Source organism: Lipophrys pholis (genome assembly GCF_963383615.2).
Source record: "Lipophrys pholis genome assembly, chromosome: 17".
NCBI classification, from domain to species: Eukaryota; Metazoa; Chordata; class Actinopteri; order Blenniiformes; family Blenniidae; genus Lipophrys; species Lipophrys pholis.
In genome coordinates, this window is record NC_137643.1 from 7,117,464 (window position 1) to 7,138,034 (window position 20,571).

The 20,571-nt window shown below is 42.1% G+C and overlaps 2 protein-coding genes across 6 annotated transcripts; one reads left to right on the forward strand and one right to left on the reverse strand.

The window, feature by feature from the left end:
* The first annotated feature begins 432 nt into the window (after positions 1 to 432).
* On the forward strand, positions 433 to 3,011 carry LOC308122631 (protein C1orf43 homolog). Of its 3 annotated transcripts, none has more exons than XM_080484585.1 (7): positions 433 to 779; positions 871 to 972; positions 1,054 to 1,162; positions 1,244 to 1,297; positions 1,886 to 2,052; positions 2,151 to 2,209; positions 2,318 to 3,011. In XM_080484585.1, the coding sequence occupies exons 1-7, from the start codon at positions 717 to 719 to the stop codon at positions 2,523 to 2,525; spliced, it is 762 nt and encodes a 253-aa protein (XP_080340711.1). In that variant the 5' UTR covers positions 433 to 716; the 3' UTR covers positions 2,526 to 3,011. The 3 variants fall into 3 exon arrangements, with proteins under 3 accessions (XP_080340711.1, XP_080340710.1, XP_080340709.1); XM_080484584.1 differs by having other exon boundaries at positions 1,886 to 2,064; positions 2,318 to 2,882; XM_080484583.1 differs by having other exon boundaries at positions 1,054 to 1,297; positions 2,318 to 2,882.
* tuft1b (tuftelin 1b) lies at positions 3,004 to 19,641 on the reverse strand. Of its 3 annotated transcripts, none has more exons than XM_080484576.1 (12): positions 19,504 to 19,641; positions 10,089 to 10,166; positions 9,905 to 10,006; positions 9,696 to 9,770; positions 9,011 to 9,076; positions 7,731 to 7,826; positions 6,285 to 6,395; positions 5,332 to 5,555; positions 5,144 to 5,249; positions 4,683 to 4,766; positions 4,182 to 4,267; positions 3,004 to 4,085 (listed from the first exon to the last, which is right to left on the reverse strand). In XM_080484576.1, the coding sequence occupies exons 1-12, from the start codon at positions 19,552 to 19,554 to the stop codon at positions 4,013 to 4,015; spliced, it is 1,152 nt and encodes a 383-aa protein (XP_080340702.1). In that variant the 5' UTR covers positions 19,555 to 19,641; the 3' UTR covers positions 3,004 to 4,012. The 3 variants fall into 3 exon arrangements, with proteins under 3 accessions (XP_080340702.1, XP_080340704.1, XP_080340703.1); XM_080484578.1 differs by lacking the exon at positions 19,504 to 19,641 and adding an exon at positions 15,779 to 15,884; XM_080484577.1 differs by lacking the exon at positions 19,504 to 19,641 and adding an exon at positions 15,729 to 15,801.
* Between the last annotated feature and the right edge of the window lie 930 nt (positions 19,642 to 20,571).

Sequence of the window (20,571 nt, forward strand, 5' to 3'; positions counted from 1 at the left end):
TAAAAGTGAAGAATCAACCTTCAAATGAGATTGCCTCCAACGTCCCCCGACCCTGAACTGGTAGCTGAAGATGTATACATTGACTACCTTCGGAAGTTCCCCGGGGCTCAATGTATGTGTTGTTATGAACCAAATACAGAGAAAAAAAGTTTTATCACTTGAAGTATATGCCTGCTCGGGCAAATATAAAATGTTATTATGTAACAGCACTTTTTAAAATTGTAATTGATGTATTATACAGTGTGGGTATAGAGGAGGTTTCTTTTCAGATGCATAAAGTTAACAAACGTTCCTTTTGCTTTATTTGGCTGTTATTTTTATGATTATTTTTGTATGTTTTGTTTTGTGCAAGCAAACACGGCATTTTCTTCATAAAATAATTATTAGCTGTAAATAAATGTAAAAATTTTTTATTTATGTATTCCACTTATTACGGCAATGATCATGCCGTAAACCGACTCAACGTGTCGCGCTCTATCGTAAAGCGAGCAAAGCCTTAACTGCGTAATTTCACTGAAGCTGAAGAAAGATGGAGATTTGTAGGTCTATAGTCGCTATATGTGGTTTGTTTTAACTAGAAATAGACTTTCAAAGCGGAGGAGCCGCTTCGACTCGTAGATATGCGCCTGTGTGTGTTCGTCGTGAGGCGAATGTAGCAGAGCAACGGTCGGTTTAGCTGTTAGCTCGTTAGCTGTTTCTGTAGATACAGTGGCAGCATGGCAGACTCGTCGCCTCTCTCTGGGGTTAATGTGGTCCTGGTTATGGCCTATGGGAGCTTGGTGAGTCGGTTAACTGTTGTGGATGATGGCTGCTACCTCAGCCTGTCATTCGTGCTTGATTTGAACCTTTTGTGTGTGTGTGTGGGTGCAGGTGTTCGTGCTGCTGTTCATCTTCGTCAAGAGGCAGATTATGCGCTTTGCTATGAGATCCCGCCGCGGACCGCACGCACCGATCGGCCACAACGCACCCAAGGTAAGTCCGTTTCTCTGTTTTCAAACAATGGCCGAAGAAACCGCTCGTGACTCCTCGTTGTCCGCATGGATGTTCCCGCAGGGCCTGAAGGAGGAGATCGACTCCAGGCTGTCCAAAGTGCAGGAGATCCGCTTCGAGCCTCTACTCCTGTCGGAAGAGGACGACCGGCTGAGGAGGGGCTCTCACATCAGTCAGTCACATCATCACGTCACCTTCAGATGGAGATTGTACCTCTTGTTGCATCTAACTAAAACCTGTTTGCACGTTAAAGGTTGCTACAACTACCTGTACAGGATGAAGGCCCTGGATGCCATCCGTGACTCAGGTGATGCAGCTTCATGGTGCTTCAGTATTATTCTAATCAGAACTTGACTGTTTACCGGAAACACAGCGACGTTGTCATGTGTTCAATAAAGTTCCGTTATTGTCAGTTGTATAGGCATAGTTATTTTTTTCAAAATTATGACTGTTTCAATAAACTGAAAGAGGCTGTTTTTACCCTTTCTGTTTTACATGTGTTTGTTTTGTAATATTGTGTGATTTTCTGCACACGTATCTTGTTTTGTTGTACGTTATTGAAAATGAGAACCAGTTCTCAACTAACTTACCTGCTAAAATAAATAAGTAAATAAATAATTGTCTTTTTCTATAAATAGAACAAAGTGTATTTCACTCTTATATTATTCTAATTGATTGACATTCTCCTGTAAGTTAAACCTCTAATATCTACTTTACAGCATCAGTTCTTACATAAAATCTGATTTGTTTGTAAGTCAGCGAAATATAATCTAGTGTTTATGTGTTGTGACCATCCAGCACATTATATTCAGTGGGTTTTTCTGCATTGACACAGATCTGCCACGTGATGTTTTGAAGCATTATTTTAGTGGGTTCCGTCTCCTCTGATCTTCAGGAATCCCTCTGCAGGAGATAAGCCGCAGTCCCAGCGCCTTCACCGGACGCAACTTCAGAAGCTGGCTGTTGGAGCTGCGCAACTCCCACTCTCTGATCAAGAGCAGCCGCAGCGCTCTCATCGACCGCCTGCTCGAAGGCTACGACAGCGCTCGCCACGGGACCGGGGTGTGTGGGAGGGTTTGTTTTTTTTAGCGTGTGTCACAAGTTACATCCTGTCGTTGTTGTTTTGATATCAATGTTTGCACTTTATCCGTCCGTTCCAGCTGTTTGGAGAAGCTGAATTTCTTGAATACCAACAAGCTCTCAATGAACTGGCCGACGTGTAAGTGTCGCCGTGCTGGTCCAGACTTGATATTGTTGGATTTGTAACATTGGTGGATCATGTGTGGTAACCGGTGCAACCTCTTATTTCCCCTCTGGTCTTCCTCAGTGTGAAGGCCTACTCCAGCAGCACCAGCCTGGACCAGCACCACCAGTCGGCAGCCAAGGACCTGACGGGCTCCCCAGTCCGCAGCACCCCCTCCACCATCCAGGTCACCTACCTGCCCTCCAGCGGGCAGCGCAGCAAGAGACCCAAACACTTTCTGGAGCTCAAGAGCTTCAAAGACAATTACAACACGCTGGAGAGCACGCTGTGAGGCGCAGGCAACGTTGTTTTCAAATTCAGCTTTAAACCAACAAATTAAGTGCTGGGACACTGAAAACTCTGAATTCAAGTTGGATATTTATATTTATGATGTAAACAAAAGATTCACAATGGTGAGACAAATTGTACATATGTTTCAAGATTTTTGTCGGGTTTTTTGGACCTAATTCGTGTTCAGAAGACACATTATCACCCGATTTCATGTTTTCTTTTCAACAAATTGATTGTAAATACACATATAACTTATATTTGATTATTTGTACAGATGTAAGATATTTATATGGGCTGTAATAATTTATTTGATACTGTTTTGTTTTCATGTGAAAGTTGCACTTCTGTGATTTCAGATAAAAAAAAAACAACTCATTCTGTCTGCTGTCTTTAATATCTCCACTAGGTGGCAGCATAGGCTTATATCGCGCATACACTTGGACCACAGAGGTTAATAAACCATTAAAAGACAACAAATGATCGGTTCAACCAGTATTTCTTTTATTATATTTAAATAATAATCTACACAATCTACAGAAAAAGGACACAGGCATAACTTCAGCAAATCTATACAATGTTCACAGTAAAAGGTTACTTTAAAAAATGCTCAACCTAAGAGTATTTGACAAACGAAACAGCAAAGTCCATGCAAACAGAATATTTTCAAAGTAAATAAGTCTCATTAAAGACAGAGTTGTTAAATATGTAACTTTTCTTTAAGCACAAACAGAAATAGGACTGCACAATAATTATGTTTAGGCCACACTTGGCAGAGTAAATTATTAAAAACAAAAAGCCTCGAATTGGTGATTTACAGCAAGAGTAGAATAAAGCAATTGATTTTACATCAACATAGCATTATCTCTTATTTTTGACCCACTCTAGTGTCAGAAAAAAAATGTTATTTGAGTTAAATAAGTCATGTTTCATCACTGACATCTGCATGACTGCTGTTGGCAATGTGGCGCAAAGCACTGAAGAACTGATCCTGACTGAGGAACAAGGTGGGAGGATAAAAAAACTGCTAAAAAAAACACCAAACACGTTGTAATGGTTTGGGCATTTGACCTGGAATAATTAGAGTTTTTAATTGACTTGGCTCTTATGATGACCTGTTGATACACTTTATTTAAATTCTGCTCGCAGGGGAGCTCGCTGGTCTCTCCCGTCTGTCGCTGCATGCAAAAGACTCGCTGATAAAAGCCCTCGCGGCACTGAGTTGTGTCTTATGTAATTCATCTAAGGAGATCAGTAGGAGTCTTTGCATTGGTTTACTTTTCAAGGATTTCTCCTACTGGATCACTGGTTCGATTCATTTTGACACAGAAAACCAACAAACAGCCTCCACTAGTAACTATGAGGTTCTACGAAAGGACCCATGTGCGTTCGGTCTGCAGATCGACTTGGTGTATACTGGTCGGTGGATATATGTACATATATTTCTACAGGGTGTTTTACTTCTAGTCATTCTGTTGGTCGTTGCTTCATTCAGGATTTGATCTCGATCACTTTGATGAATGGGAGGGCTTTGCTGCTCTGTGTCGTCGGTGTCAGTGTTTTGCTGCGCCAAAGAGAGACAAAAAAAAAAAAAGAGGGTACGGTTTGAGTTTATTTGGACATTTAAGATTAAACTCCAGATTAAGAAGCTCCGTCTCACCTGTAAACAATCTCTGGTTTGTTTTCAGTCGGTGACGGACCCTGGCCAGCCAGGAAGTACTCCATGTGGTCATGCATTTCTCTGTTCTGGAAACAGAAAGCAGTGAAAACATTATTTCTTTTGCTTAAAAGATAGAATTTACACGATTAAGTGTCCTTGGGTTATGATGTCTGAGCGCTTTTAGTCAATTTGGAAAAGAAGTGCAGCTTCTAGCTTGAAATTATGAGGTTTTAGTTAATTCTCTTAGTGGCAGCAAATCCCATAAAAAAGACCCAAATATCAATGTGTGTGTGTGTGTGTGTGTGTGTGTGTGTGTGTGTGTGTGTGTGTGTGTGCGTGCGTGTGTGTGTGCGTGCGTGCGTGTGTGTGTGTGTGCGTGTGTGTGTTCGCCATGTAATGGACTCCTGACATAGATTTCCTGTTATTCTTGAGATGATTTTAGAAAACAAGAGCAGCACATATAAAGTGGTTTTAGATTTGAAGAACTGTGGAGCGTCTCACCTCAGCTTCGAGGAACGCCACCTTCTCCTCCAGATCTCGGATGACCCGGTCTCGCTCTTGAAGGACGGTCCGGGAGTTCTGCAGCTGCGTCACAGTCAAAACAAACCCCCAGTTAAACAAACGGCTGAAACACACATCGCTTTATGACTTCAAGCAGAATCATCCATCCATGACGAGTCCTCTCTTCCATTGCACGCTGAGGGTTTTGGCTTCAGTCCCACACTTCAATTATACCTCACGTGTCCAAACCGAAAGACCTCATGAATGACTTCCTGGAGGTTCGTGGGCATCAAAGTGCTCATTTGTAATGGTGTGTGTGTGTGAGTGTGTGTGTGTGTGTGTGTGTGTGTGTGTGTGTGTGTGTGTGTGTGTGTGTGTGTGTGTGTGTGTGTGTGTGTGTGTGTGTGTGTGTGTGTGTGTGTGTGTGTGTGTAGGACTCGGTAGGCCGTGTGCATCAGTACCTGTTCGATCATGTGGCGGACCTTCCTCTGCTGACTCTTTAACATGTCGTCGAGGTGATGAATCTTCTCCTTCAGGATGGCCACCTCCTTCTCCAGCTCCTCACACCTGCACAGTAACAAAAAAACATAGGATCTGAAATGTCGCTAGACAGGAAACATAAAGCTCCTCGTTCCGGGAGGAGTCTTACCTCTGGGAGTCCTCCGCCCCTTCCTCCCTGTCCGCTCGGAGCTGCAGCAGCTCCACCTCGCCGGCGGCCATCTTGTCTTTGAGGAGGCCGCTCTCAGTCTCCATGTTTTCCAGCAGCCGCTGCAGCCCCTCCACCTGTTGGTCCTTCTCGTCCGACTGCTTCTCGGCCTTCTTGAGCCGCTCCGACTGCTCGGCCAGACGCGCCCGGTACTCGTTGGACTCCGACTGTAAGAAGGAGTGAGAACTGTGGAACCACAACGCTAAAGAGCCATAGGTCCATGTTTTTTTTCAAGTATTTAATTTTTGAAGATACTTTTAACAAAAATCAGTCGAGGAAAGTGACCAGATAAGATCAAGCCAGGCGCTTTAGAAATAATATTTGAATCCCCGTGCATCACATATACTTTCCTCTTTCTCATATTTGAATGTGTATTAAATAGTCTACACTTATTTGTTACTTACTGGTGAACGAGTCACGTCCCATGTACTGACTACACACTGATTCTGTCACAGTTATAAATATGTTAAGTATGATATTTATGCAGCGCCCTACTATGAAAGAATAATATACAACACACTCAAATATAGTTCATATTGTTTTGAGAATGTGGTTTTTGTGCCGTACATTTCCACTTCCTGCATCTTGACGAGACATCGTATGATGACGACAGTAAAACGTTAGCCAGTCCCACTGGCTCACATTACTTTGGTTGTGAGTAATACAATAAAAAAGAAAAAGGGAACGAGACGTGATCCCGGATCAGTCTACGGTGAGACGTCCGGCCGGAGGCCTCTGTCTCTACTTGCCCTGAGAGACGAGTGCAGAGGATCATCAGAGGAGGAATGAAATTGGAAGCCTTCCGCTGACAGATAATGAGGAGGAATGAAGGTGCAAGAGGAGCAGCGGCGGGCTGAGTCACGCAGGAAATGGCGTCATGTGACCGGGACACCAACCTGCAGTCTGTCTCTCTCCTCCTGGTGCTTCTTCTCCATCTCCTTCAGCTGGGCGTACAGACGCTTGGTCGCCTCCCGGAGCCTGGCGCTCTCCTCCTGATTGTCCACGGCCTGAGCGTGAGGGCAGACAAAATGACGCGCTGGATTAAGGCCTAATCTCATTTGACTCCTTGGACTTGAAGGCAAGGCAGGAGCTAAGAGACAGATTAAGGTGACAAACAGTGTTTTAAAAGGTTGCTTGGTGTTGTGTGAGGCGACTGGAGCTTTAACACGAGAAGCTGTTAATTCTCTTATCTCTTGGCCGTCGCTTCTGGAGGCAGAGTCGCTTCATCTCACAGGCAAACAAGGGGATTTGCATCGCTGTATAATCGGACACCGCTTAGAAATGAGGGCAGTGTAATCTGACCCAAGATTACCTGTATACCACACATGCAGGTCCTGGACATCTAGGAGAGTCCATATATTTCTCAACACTACAATCTGGGTAGAAGAAGGCGTTGGAATACAGAGGATCTTATGATATGAGTCTAGAATAATACTGCGGAAATACAATATCACGTGTGAGCAGTGTGTGTCTTATGAGTGAGCTACAGTGCTGTGTGTGTGTGTGTGTGTGTGTGTGTGTGTGTGTGTGTGTGTGTGTGTGTGTGTGTGTGTGTGTGTGTGTGGTGTGTGTGTGTGTGTGTGTGTGTGTGGACCTTGCTCAATAATGATGTGGACATTTCTTTGACTTTTGTTGATAAAATAATTGGTGGGCCGGGATAATTCCCAATTTTCTTGCATGAGCGTTGCGCAACGGTTGTATGGCAGAGGCCGTGCGGATCTTGGGAGACGATCGTCTGAATATCGAGCGAAAACCAGGTGGATTTAGACTCAAATCTTTCCAGGAGTCTTGCAACATTCTTCTCTAATTTGCACGTTCACTGCGTCTTTGTGTCGAGGAGCAAATCTAGTCAAATTAGCTCTTCAGGTTATGCAAGTCAACGTGACAACTGGGATTGGAGCAAGGCAGCGGGAAATCAATGTCAAACAGAAGTATTGTCCTCAGAAGACTATGAAAAATAACGTGTGTTTGTGTCAGTGTAGTAGGTTCTGGGTTTTGTTGTGAGCGTCGGGAGGGTCTGGCAACGGGTTTTTTTTGGCGACAGCAGACATTTGGCTGTTTGTGTTTGTGTGCGTGTGCGTGTGCATGTGCGTGTGCACGTGCGTGTGCGTGCGTGTGTGTGTGTGTGTGTGTGTTTGCGGGAAACAGCTGGAGGGCCCAACATTTTTTCCAGTTATGAATTACATGCCTGAAATTAAAAAAAACAAAACAACAACCTCTCAAAGCATTCAAACCAGCAGCGGTGGAAACCGACTTCTAATGGTTCCTTCATATTAACCCTGAGGTATAATCCGAACACACCAGCCACACAGAGGACGTTAAAGACACGAGAGGACACGTACATGAGCTTCACTGAGGACATTGTTGATGCTGCTGCTGCTGCTGCTGGCAGCTGCTTGGTTGCTGGGCACTTTGACTCTGAAGCCGTTGGCGGGAAACTGAAAAGATAAAACAACAACCGGTTGGAGGAGTTAATGCTTCAATATGCAAATGTGACAACGGCACCATGAAAACTCAACGTTTCCTCAATTGGAACAAACACAGGCACCATATTCTTGTTTAAAATGTTATTTGGGCATGTGACAATATTTGGTAACTTCCTCAGTTTTCCCACATATTCCTTCCAAACTAATAATAGCAGGTTAGTCAGTATCAGTTATACTATCCAGTGAGATGTAGCTTGGTTACAGTGTTGGAACTTAATAAAACATCATATACAAACTGTTTCGTTTCCTGCTTTGCTTTTAATGAAGCATTTTTACTTTCCTCATATATTTGCGATGTGATTTAGTATACTGAAAAAGACATACTTCTAGTAAGTCATAATAGGCTGTTTTATTCTAAAACACATTAAATTCACCATTTTATTACACCACAATTGTATAGAATGCTCTTTTTTAATTTAAAAAGTCACAAAAACAAACATAACAAAATGTTATTTAGAATTCCATAAAACCCAGACATTTCCACTGTCAAAAGTAGTTGAATATTTACACTAATAACATTTAAGCCAAAACGTTGTTGCAAACTATCATTTAAAAAAAGACACGAGTGCCTCCTCTATTTCACTGCTTCCCTCTACAATTTATGTAATTTACATTTGAGGAAGAACATTATATTTGTCCTCAGTCCATATCCGCTTCTGGGATCACGCACTCCTCTCAACAAATCACATGAGTCATAATGACGAAGCAGTTCAGCCCAAGTTTTCATGCTTGACGGTATGATCATTTTAACACTGAATTGTTTTTATATACAACTTAGTTGGAATATTTTCCTGTCTTTCCTTATAAAAATCTGTCTTATTCCTATAAATTAATGCGCACTTTTAAAGTCTAACTTCACTATATTGTAAAATGTTTTATGACAGTGTTATTTCACACAGTATACATTATATTACCATGGATTCAAACATGAATGAATTCACCTGTTACTCTTCTAGTATTCTTTTTTTTAATTTGTAATTGCACTTTTCTAGTTTTTTGTTTTTGAGAGGACGGTCACATCAAGGTCAAGAAGCCATGTTCTTTATTCTTTATATTGAATTTATTTGAAATACATACACTTTGTGTCTCATTGATCCAGTATAGTACTATGTAACTGCACAGCAGAATGCGTGTACCTTGTTGTTGGTCGTGCTCTGTCTGGCTGCCATCTGCTCTCGCAGAGTCTTCAGACAGTATCTGACCTGGAAAGGAAAACACAGCGTCAGTTTAAAACACATGCGAGCCAAAAAACATGGATATAAAACATATCTCATTTTATTTACCACTTCAACTAACTAACTGACAAAGAATTAACCAAGTGATTGACCAACTAATCAACCGACTCGTCAAGTCACCACCAAACAAGCCATTAACCATCCATCCATCCATCCATCCATCCATCCATCCATCCATCCATCCATCCATCCATCCATCCATCCATCCTGGGCTCACAATCCAACTGTTTAACCAATCACACTTTTGTTTCTAAGCCACTTATCATACAACAGAATGTAACACAACGTGCTTTACACTCTAAAAACTGTAAAACAATCACAAATTAAAAAAATGTGTAAAATCAAATAATGTATTTCAGTTGAACAACCCAAAAAAAATATATAATACATAATACTATTAGATACTACATTAATTATAAAAAAGGAAATTCTGATAAAAGCTGTCGAGAAAGGTACAGCCTTTGGTCCAGGCACACACACACACACACACACACACACACACACACACACACACACACACACACACACACACACACACACACACACACACACACACACACACACACACACACACACACACGCTGACCTCCTGAATCTGTGACACCTCGTCCGTCAGCATCCTGACGCTCTCCGCTGTCTCTGGACGAGATTGGAGGTAAACCTACAACACAGCAGCAGAGTGTGTGAGACAATGAACGTATTTCATTAGAGCATGAAGAGTGAAGTGTCTCACACCTTCATACAGCTGGATGAACGAACGTTGTTTTTTTTACGGGAAAGAAAAAAATCACACACCTTAATGACTTCAACTTTGTCTTCAGTGGGAGTGATGAGTTGTTTGAGTGTTTCTTCCTCCTCCTCTGGAGTCTGTGGCAACACTAATGCCAAGCTATTTTCCTAAGTTCAATAAATAAAATAGTTAGAGCTCTTTGCTCTCAGTGAACGTGAGGACACTGAGCTCCTCTGTGAGTATATATACCTCGCTGCTGCTCTGGTCTGAGAAACAGTCTGGCGGCTCCTGATCTCGTATGGTGAGTCCCAGCAGCCTGCACTGGTTCTGAAATGAAAACGAGGGCATATGAGGACCCTGGCGGGTGAAGGGGAGAATTGAGGACTCTGAGTAAAAAACAACCAATGACGAGGGAGAAGAGGGGCCTTAAAATGAAAGCCAGAAGTGAAAGAGAGGGTGGAGCGGAGAGACAAAGAGCGAGAAGGGGGTGGTTTTTACCATAAAACTTCCCCTTTACTGGAGTTCCTCTGTAGACACTACACAGTTGGTTTGTAAAACCTAGCAACCCACACTGAGGAGATGTTTCCACTGCCAACGTCTGGTGATTATGACTAAAACACCGCCTGGGCTCACTGGAGAAACTGAAACCAGCCCAGCCGGGGACGAAAATATAAACTCTGAAAACATCTGCAGCAACTTAGTCACTACAAACGGAACTTTGTTACCTTGGCAACAAGAAAACAGATAGTATGAGTGCTATGCAACAAAGTATGGTTTTACATTTTAGATCATGTTTCTATTCTATTCTATTCTATTCTATTCTATCATTCTATAATGATTTTTTTGCTCCACATGTGTTTGTCATCTGTTGATTTATTGAATTATTAGGTATTTTTGTATTATTTTACATAATAACACAGAGCTCTTTTAATAGAAAGACATGTTGCTGATTAAAAGCATCAATTTGCTTCATGCTGTTAACTTCACATGGCTTTCAAAAGACAGAAAAAAAATTCACAAATAGCTATTTGAGAAACAAATTCTACGCTGCTGCACTCAGCTCAATATTAAAGTTATTTTTTGTTTCTTGTTTCCAAAAACTTTTAAGCTCACCTGACCCTTCAGTGCCCCCTGAAAGACAACACATACTTCTTTAACTGCACTTAATCCCTTGTTGGGAACACCCTTTACAGTATGTAAAGCTGTGTCACCACACAGACTGATGCTTTTTCTTTTTCGTGAAGCACCAAAAGAAAACAAGCCATTTGACTTACTGACAAATTTAATCCACCTCAGGAAGAAGAGCGGGTTATGTAATAGTTGATCTTTATCGTGTCCACAGCTTTACCTTTCTTAATCGTGGCCTCCGTGTTGTGCAGATACTCGTGTGACTGCAAGCGTGCGCACCTACAGTACATGCATCACACTGTAGCTGCCTCCACCCTGAAGGAAGTTATTAAAACTCTCAGTCATTAGCTGGTTTGAGTTAAGACACAATAAGATTTTTTAATTTGTTGTTTTGTAGAGAGTTATCACCAATGGCTTTAATTAAACTTGTGTGGGTGCCAGCTCCAAAATAAATAGGACATTTGCTCTAATTATGGAAAATCTTAATGCCAGAAGCAGGAAGGAAGGTATAAAAAAATGTCTAATAGATGTTTTGACAGTTATTATCATCTTTGTTGATTTACTTTGTTGTTGCGTCCTCATATTAAACACTCCACGGGTACTTCAATACCTGGAAGTGTGTCATTTCTAATCGGGGATTCTGGATCCTGAGTCGCTACCAGAACAACTGAGGTATATAATCTCTCCATCCGTTTCTCTCAGCTGGAAGTGCCTGGTGGATGTCTACTATGCGGTGGCCAGGGGGCTTTCTTATCAGATGGCTGAACCACTTGAACTGGTTCCTCTCAAAGTGGAGTACCGGCTCTATTTTGAGTCTCCCCGAGATGGTTGAGCTCTTCTCTCTGGCACAGAGAGTGAGGCCCGCCACCCTACAGAGAGTCCTCACATCACCCCTCCTTGTAACTGCAGCCTTAGAAGATGCTGAAGCAGATAAACATTAGTTGTCAGGACAGTAGTTTTCCCAGGGAACTGTGCAGCAGGTGTTGACACACTGGGAGACCTCATAAAAATATTTTCCATTCTCAGCTTCTTATTTTTCAGTCAGAAAGGTATTTTTACGGGTTCCAAAGGCAGATGTGACTGGTGCTGGAAGCCTAGATAACAATGAGAAGAGAGGCAGATGCACACCTCTGCAAGTTGCAGTTTTATCCTTTTCAGGTGAATTTCTCCACTAAGCTGTTTCAACAAGTACAGTGCAGTGATGCTGCTCACACGCAGCGCCAAGTACGCCTGTGACAAAGCCAACACACACACTTAATTGCTCCCCGTGAGAATAACACCTGGGAGTCAGTTACACATTCTCAACATACCACACTCGGTTGTTTTCTTGTGGAAATGCTGTAACAAGAATTTCAACAGTACGCACGTGTAAACACATATTTGTGTACGGACGGGCATCCGACATAAAAACAAGCCGATACAACAGTGAAGGTTGCTATGGCAACCCGAGGGACAAAGTTTTAATTCGCTGATATTAAAAAACTATTTTGATTGGTTCATTTCTCTTGTTTGCTGAGCAACATTCTTTAATTTTAATGTAACGTAAGCATTTAAAGAACATGACCTTCTTGTGGTTTCTTTCTATGTGTGCCACAAAGAAACGTGTGTGTGTGTGTGTGTGTGTGGGTGTGAGCAGATTAGTGCTGTAAAAATGTGTGTGAACATGCCAGCCATAAGTCAGGTCGACACATACAGACAACAAAAAAGCAAGGCGACCCACCACGTGAAATGTGGGACGCCCATTTGGTGACTGAGGTAGGGAAACCAGTTCTCCCTTCAACAACTCAAACAAACGCTCCAGCGTGAGTGGCAGCTGTTTGAGTGTAATTGCAGCGTCTGAAAACCATCAGCGTCGAGGCACCGACAACATTTCACTCTGAGTTCTGTAGAAGCGACAGCTCAAGGGCTTCCCGTCTCCCAGAGACACAGAGGATTGTGGGATAGACACGCCCTGGGAGGAGCTGACGGCGCAGAGAAACACAATGTTCTGCGCCTCACCGCACGTTTGTTCTCTCTCTCTGCTACGCTGGCACCGGCTCTCCAAACGTGTTTACACCAACAATGTTTGGCCACAGAGCCAGAAATTAAAGAAGAACATTGTCATATTTCCTGTTTTGTTGTTGATATTTGACCGCTTTGTCAATACAGCTTGGCTGACAATCAGTAACCACTGGAAGATTTTTCGTTCTGCAACATAAACAACACTGTACAGAAATAATAGGTCATGCAGTCACAAGCTGGATAAAGCAGTCATAGATAAAGGTTGGACGGACAACTCAAATGAATCCACGCTACTTTCTCTCACTCAATTTGCTCTAACTATCTCAGGTCCTTTTTCAAAAGTTTGCGGGGGTTTTCTTTCCTATTCATTTGGGATTTTTATTTAGTCTAAGCCAAAACGAAACACAGGACTCCCCAAAGAACAAAAAGATTCAAAGCTGGATTCTGATCCTCGAGTTTCAGAAAACCACCGTGACTTGCACACACAGATCAGCATGACTTCACCACGAAAACAGCTTCAGAAGGTAAATGTGAATAAAAGCACAAATAATTACCACCACTCCCGTAGCCGTGCTTATTATGTGTAATTACAGACCAAAGAGCCTGCGCTTGTTATCATGTTCCAAGGTGAAATTAAACACGGAATCAATGCATACTTCTTCAGCTGTGACTCGCCCACTTTGCATGTGAGCAACTGTTACCACCTGATACGTATGTCCTGATGAATAAACCGGCTAATTTGGGGTGGGGGTCAACAAATATGAGGTTGTTGTAAAGATGACGCACAGGCGGTTGAAGTGCAGTAGGTGGCCGCATTTCTAGAGTTCATTGCTTTGTCTTCTGCCAGGCTGGATGGACGTGAGCAAACTTGCACTTTTGCCACGTACATAATGGAATCCACCCTTTCATCTGCTCGGCGCGCTTACGGTGAAATAAATATTTGGCTTCGTCATTGAGGTGAAGAAAACAGCTGCTCCTCTAAGCTTGTCTGTGCGGCTCAGGGGACGCTTCGTTTACATTTCAATCATAAAGGACTAACCTCAGATATAATTCAAATCACAGAGAAAGCAACAGCTGCAACGATGCCGCTCATACAAGCCAGAGTGTTTGGGTTATCATTAGGCGGATACTTACTTCGCACTATTTTAGAATGGGGTCACTGCGCGCTTTGTTTATTTGTAGTCATAGGGGAGAATTTTTTCCAGTTGAGCATTTCATTATTCAACAATTTATACAAAATTGCATTTGATTCAAACAAGTAACTGAGTTCAATGAGTCACGGTGGTCCACATTCAAAACCCCGTCTTTCTCAGACACCACTCCATCACATCCACTGGATGTGTCTTGAAATGAGCCTTGTGAAGAAAATGCTTCAACAGGAAGATGTTGAATTTGAAAAAAGAAGAAAAAAAAAGTTTTTAGGTAAAAATTTACTTTGTGGTAAACACTGCTATCCAGGACAGGTGAGCCGTTCAGCTGAACAGCAGGAGCAGCAGCAGTGAGTCCTGAGGGGGGGGTCTGTTTTCTGTCTCCAGTGTCCTCCTTTCATCAGACTACACAATGGAGCAGGACGACGGAGCACTGCTTCAGCTGCTGCACACATTTCTGCCTGGCAGAGACTCCTACTTTATGATTCTCTACCCGAAATACCTTTAAATAGTAAAGTATAGGTCAGTACAGAGGTGCTGCAGTTCATACGATGGTCTTGTGATATGCCTATTCATTGTTTTAGGAATTAAATGATAGAAATTGGGGACATATGCTCAGGAGAGCAGAGGAGATCACATCATGACAGGGTTGAACAGTGAAGTGGAGTACGGGAGCGTGAAGTCGGGGGACACTAAGTCGAGACAAACAAACATTACTGCGTACACTGAGGTAATCATATCGGAAAGTTCAGCTGTACTGGACAAGACTTGTAGATAAGGCAGGACAACCTCAGTCCAGGCTGACTCAAGCTGACTCACATCACTCAGTGAGTTCACACGATCAATACAGCTCCAGTAATCGTAGCACCGATGAGCCTACTAACACTGCTGGCTTGGAGGTGATGTCACTCATACACTGAACTATATGGCAATGACCCAGGAAGCATCCACACACAGCTACACGTCCATACATCACTCTAACAAGCTGAGAAAGGGAAAAGCGGTGAAAGAAGATTTAGAGCAGCACACTGTGACATCGCAGCCTACAGTGAAACCCATTTCTCTCCAAGTGGAGTCAAAACAAGATGATTTATCACCAGGCAACACACACATACACACACATACACACACACACACACACACACATGCTTTCTCTAAGAAGGTCTGAAGCAGTTAATACAGCACTGTACCTCATGGACATCAGAAAATCCTGTTCCACAGGATCACACGTGGTAATTATGAACCTTTTTTTTTTTCTTCCTGTGAATAATACCTACTGAATGCGTCACTATAACAAATTCAACTGAATCACATTTCCAAGGAACAAGAAGCAGCAGAAAAAAACGGAGGGTGTTTTTAGAAAGTTTTAAAGTTTGTTTTATAATTGTAAAATCAAATGAAGTTACGCCAGATGATAAACTGCACTTTTCCAGAAAAGTCAACATTCACACAAGCAATAAGGTTTGATGTGATTGTGTCCTGGATTCCAAGTGTATCTTCATGACCTGACTTAACCTGCGTATGCGTGAGTGGAAGAACTGCGTCGACCTGTCCAGACGAATCACATCACCAAACACATTTCATTCAATCCAACTGAAAACAAAAGTATCACCATGCAGCTCACTGACCAGTAGAAAGCACCATCATGAAAACTTTTTCTACCTGAGCAGACAAAGTTGTGTGGGACTCTTCCCGGTGATGATCAGCCGCGATCCAGACCGCCTGTGAGTGAGTGAATGCGTGAGAAGCTGCGGGCTGTCTTGCCTTACATGGCTGGGTGAGGCTCCACCAGCTGCCCAACCCTTTTTATTCCTCCAGACAGTCCCAGTGATACACCGCCAGTCCGAGGAGCCACATGGCTGCGAGCCTCCCCTGCAGGACTGTCATGCCAAGTACACAATGGAAAGAACTGGAGGAAACAGCCCCACTGATTAGATTAAACACAGCCCACATACAGATACACTTGTTTAAACTGAATCCAAACTGAATAACAACCCCAATTTATTTTTAGAACTTATTCCTAATTTTAACATTGTTGCACAGTATTATATAATGCTGGAGTCTCAAACAAGCCCATTATAATCCTTAATCTGCTCTACAAAGGTAAATGAGTGACTCAGCTAAACCAACACAAACGGGGCAAAGGCCTAAACTCATGCAAAACACCCTGTTATCCAAAGTTACAAAAGGCATTGGAAATAAACACAATTGTGGATTGACGGAGCCTTTTTAGCCGCCACACGGTGACATTGGTGGATCACAGTGGCCCGAGGAATGTGTGGCGCGTGTTACGTAAGAGAGATTAATGAGGCGTCTTTATATAACAGCCACTGTCTCGGTAAGTGTGTGCAGGGTAAACAAAACTGTGCAAACAGAAGTCAAAAGCTGCACACAACCAAATATGTTCATGCTTGAGTATCTCTCAATCTGAGGCTTTAGAGCTGGATCTCTTTGTGCACCATTAGGCTGCATTTGATAGTTATTCTTATTTAATTATTGGGGTATTTAATGAGTCACAAGCTGCAGGAACTGGATCATAAATAGATCTGGATTTAATTTACCTGGATGTCAAACCATCTCATAGTTTGCAGCCTTTTGAAAACTTTCATGAGTAATTTTAAGAATACTGAACAGAATTTATGTAGGTTTTGAATTGTGAACAGTACAAAAGATATTGACATACACATGTTCGAAAGATTTTCCTAATGTAATTGATTGAGAGGCCGTGGTGGTCCAGAGGGCAGAGCAGCGAGCGTATGACCGTAAGGTCAAAGTTCAAGACCCCAGTCCTACTTGGAGTTGCGTCAGGAAACGTATCCAGCACAAGCCTTGTGCCGAGTCAGCATGTGGATCACAAATGGAACGGGAGCAGCCGAAAGCGTGCCTCATATTTGGTGGGGCTTGGAAGGTCAAGGTCCAAATCCCACCGCCATGCGCAGCATCCAAAAAAGGACGCCTCAAACTTGAGCCAAGTCGAAGATTTGGATCACAATCAGCGGTGGTCAGCCAAAAAATTGCGTATGACCAGAAGAAAATACAAAAATTCCTCTTAATGATTAACCAGAAAACTGGCAAAACCCAATATGTCAGAAGCTAGAAACAATAAATGTTTAACTTTTATAATTAATAGATGTCTTTTTTTAATTTTTTTCAATGACAATCAATACTGACTCACAGTTTCATCACTAGCACAGTATATTGTCAATGTTTGATGGTATCATTATGTGTACAGAATTCTCTGTTATCTTGAAAGCGAAGGCGATTATCAGGGTGTTGACATGTGAGCAGTGTAATCATCTGAGAATGTTTGCATCACACACAAGCAGCGCGGAGTCGGAGCTCATGTAAGCATAATGTAGTGTTGACAAAAACACATTACAGCCCAGCTAAGCTGTTTTAATTATATCGTTGATGGCAGCCTTTAAAAAAACAAAAAAAAACAACTCTTCTCAGTTTGTTCTCACGCCAGCACAAGTTTCCTTAAACGCCGATAAGATAAGAAGGAAAACTACTTAAGCACTACCTACAGATATTTAAGTGGAATTGCAAAGAAAAAGCCAGCTAAGGGGTTTAGAGAACAGGAGGAGAAAAAAACCTGTGATATCAGTGGACTTGCTGTACATTTCACTTTGACCCGAGGCCCAAACCGTTCTTTTACCATGTTTTACTCTTTTACTTCAGGCAGGTTTCTGACACTCCATCTTGAGAAAGAAAGCGCTTAAATGGAGTCAAACAGTCGACCTTTACCCTGATGAATATGGGACACTGAAGGGAAATTTTGAAAGGCTGCATTTTTAGAAAGTGAAAAAAAATTGCCTAGGACAAGAAATATGAATTTCACCTCTACCAGGAATTCATTTAAAAATGTTCCATCGTTTTTGATCCTGTCGGGACAAAGTTACCATGTTTAGCAACCTTGTGTTTTCCTAACAGATACAGTCTGCTTCTGTTCTGCTGGGTGGAACAATTTTAAGAGACTGTCACAACAACATAATGCAGCTGTATTTACAGGCATATCCTGCTCAAACTCTGTGTAACATCCTCAAACCATTACATCAGAAACCACCATCCCCGCACAGATAGATAATGATCCTCCGAAGCAGAATTTTACTTTTGCATTCCTTCTGTTTGAAATGCAGAAACACTTTGACCCAGTGTGGGTATTCATGGGAGTATAATCTTATTCTTCCTCGTCTCGCCACGGATCTACATGAACCAACGAATGTGACACGGTGTCGTACGTGTGCAGTCGTGGTGGATCATGTCACATATCAACCCAATCGCGTACAAGAAAACGCTTTCCAATCATTAAATCAGTCAGGCGCTTATTTGACTCCGTTGTATTTATAGCTCCTAAATTCAAAAAGCAAAGAAAACAAATCAATTTGCAAATCAAAGGATGAAACAAACTCTCAACTACTCTCTTTTGCTTCTTGCATATTTCAAATACAGAGAGCACGTTTCCATGGCGCCACCAAACCAACAAGTCTTTGCACATTCTTTAATGAGTTCTGGAACTTGGTGAGTTCCTGAATGTCAGCTCCATTGTTTTGTCAAACAAGACTACCTCTAGAGTTCTAGAAAGGTTCGAGATTTCAAAGGGCTTTTTAAGCATTTAAATGTGGCCCGAGGCTCTGATTGTTTCAACAACGTTGGATGACGCTGGAAATATTGGGCGGGTAGACTTCACTTGTTTGAACACATCATTTCTTCTGAAGACAGTCTGCTAAGAAAAAGAAGCAGTTGACTGAAGAGATTTTTTTTTACACTCAGTTGTATTAACTTGGTTTTTACAAATAATTCATTTAAAATCAGACAGATAATCAAGACATTGCCAGAATGTCACTTTAAATAAGGTCATTTAACTCATATCATCAGACATCAGATGCATCCATCAAGCTTTAAGGAAAGTTGTTTTACATGACTAGAAGTTTAGTGTTGTTATGTTTTATGCTGGATTCTTGACCAGAGCAACAGATTTGAGGAAAACCCCTTGCAGATTAATTTGCAAAACCATGTGGCCTACAAAAAATGCATACAGAAAATACCAAATATAAGAGTAATTTGAAAAAATGTATGTGTTTTTAACTCTATAAAAAGCAGCAACACAGTTTTACTGCTGTTTAATCTCTACTCTGGTATTTCCGTATAGCTGTAATTTCAAAAATAAAATCAAACAAGTAGTGTGGAAATACAGTGATATGACCTACACCACATCCGCTGTGTGATCCATTGTGGAGTCCTCTCATGACATTTTGAAGGGTTCACACTGAACTGCACATGGTTTCAACATGACCTCCCGTCAAATCAGTAAATAAAACGGTCTGTCTGATTCCGTGTGTTTGTTGTATGAACAAGTTAAATAACAGTTACACATCATCACTCACGTGAGTTCGGTCTTCTTCTCCGTTTTCTGCCGTCCGCGTCTCGCCACTCATCTTCTCCGCGTAAAGTCAACCCAAGACACACAAGTTAAAGAGAAATTACTGCTGTGAGCAGAGGTGTGTCATTTATATCTCAACCTCCTCTAATTCCCTTGTCGATACAGTAAAACAGTCCAAGAGAAGTGAGGATCTCTGCGCCTCTGCCTCCCTCCGCCTTCGCTGTATCCAGGTGGGAAAGTTACGCACGGACCTGCAGCACTGCGCCTCATTTAAATGGAATGTACTGAACCGTAAATCAAGATGCAGGACGCCGAACCATCACACATATCCTGTCCAACTGCAAGCCGGTCCGTTTTTTACATTTAATGTTGTTTTCATTTTACCGTTCAGGTTGATTTGTCCAAGCTGTCTTTCTATTATTGACTAAAATCCTTCCAGTTGATGATAATTATTATTTATATAGTGTTACTCCTACAGCAGAAAAGCTTTTGTTTTAGAATGTTGAAGAACATGTTTCTCACCCTCAGCTTTGAAAAAGTAAAAATAGTGTAAACAGATTGCTTAAAAATGACTTTTTACCGAAGCATCATATCGGTTTTTGAACACAAACTGACCTTGGAGATCTTCAGGACGCCTCCATCCTGCAGACTTTTGCTGCGGGCGCTGCTCAACCATGGTTTTTTGTTTTTGGTCACCTGCCTGATCTTCTTCCAAAAAGGTCCCATATGCCCTCACTCTTCATCTGTCCCCTTTCAGCAAAGTTTGTGCAACCTCTTCCTCAGCCTCGAGGGTGTTTAGAGGAGCTGTGATCTGTTTCCTCCTGCTAATTCTGCATCAGACCTGCAAATAGGATAGAGTCTTGTTTGATAAGCGTCCTGCCACACGTCAGGTGGCTGTGGTGCCACTTTCCATTAAGTCTTAGCTGAACTCATTTACCTCAGCTGCTCATGTTTGATTAAATCCTTCACATCTTCCCAGAGACTGACAGCGTCAGAACACCCAGATGTCCGTTGAATAATGGATCACAGAGAAACATGTTGTGCACTAAACAAAGTTTTAATTGCAATCAAA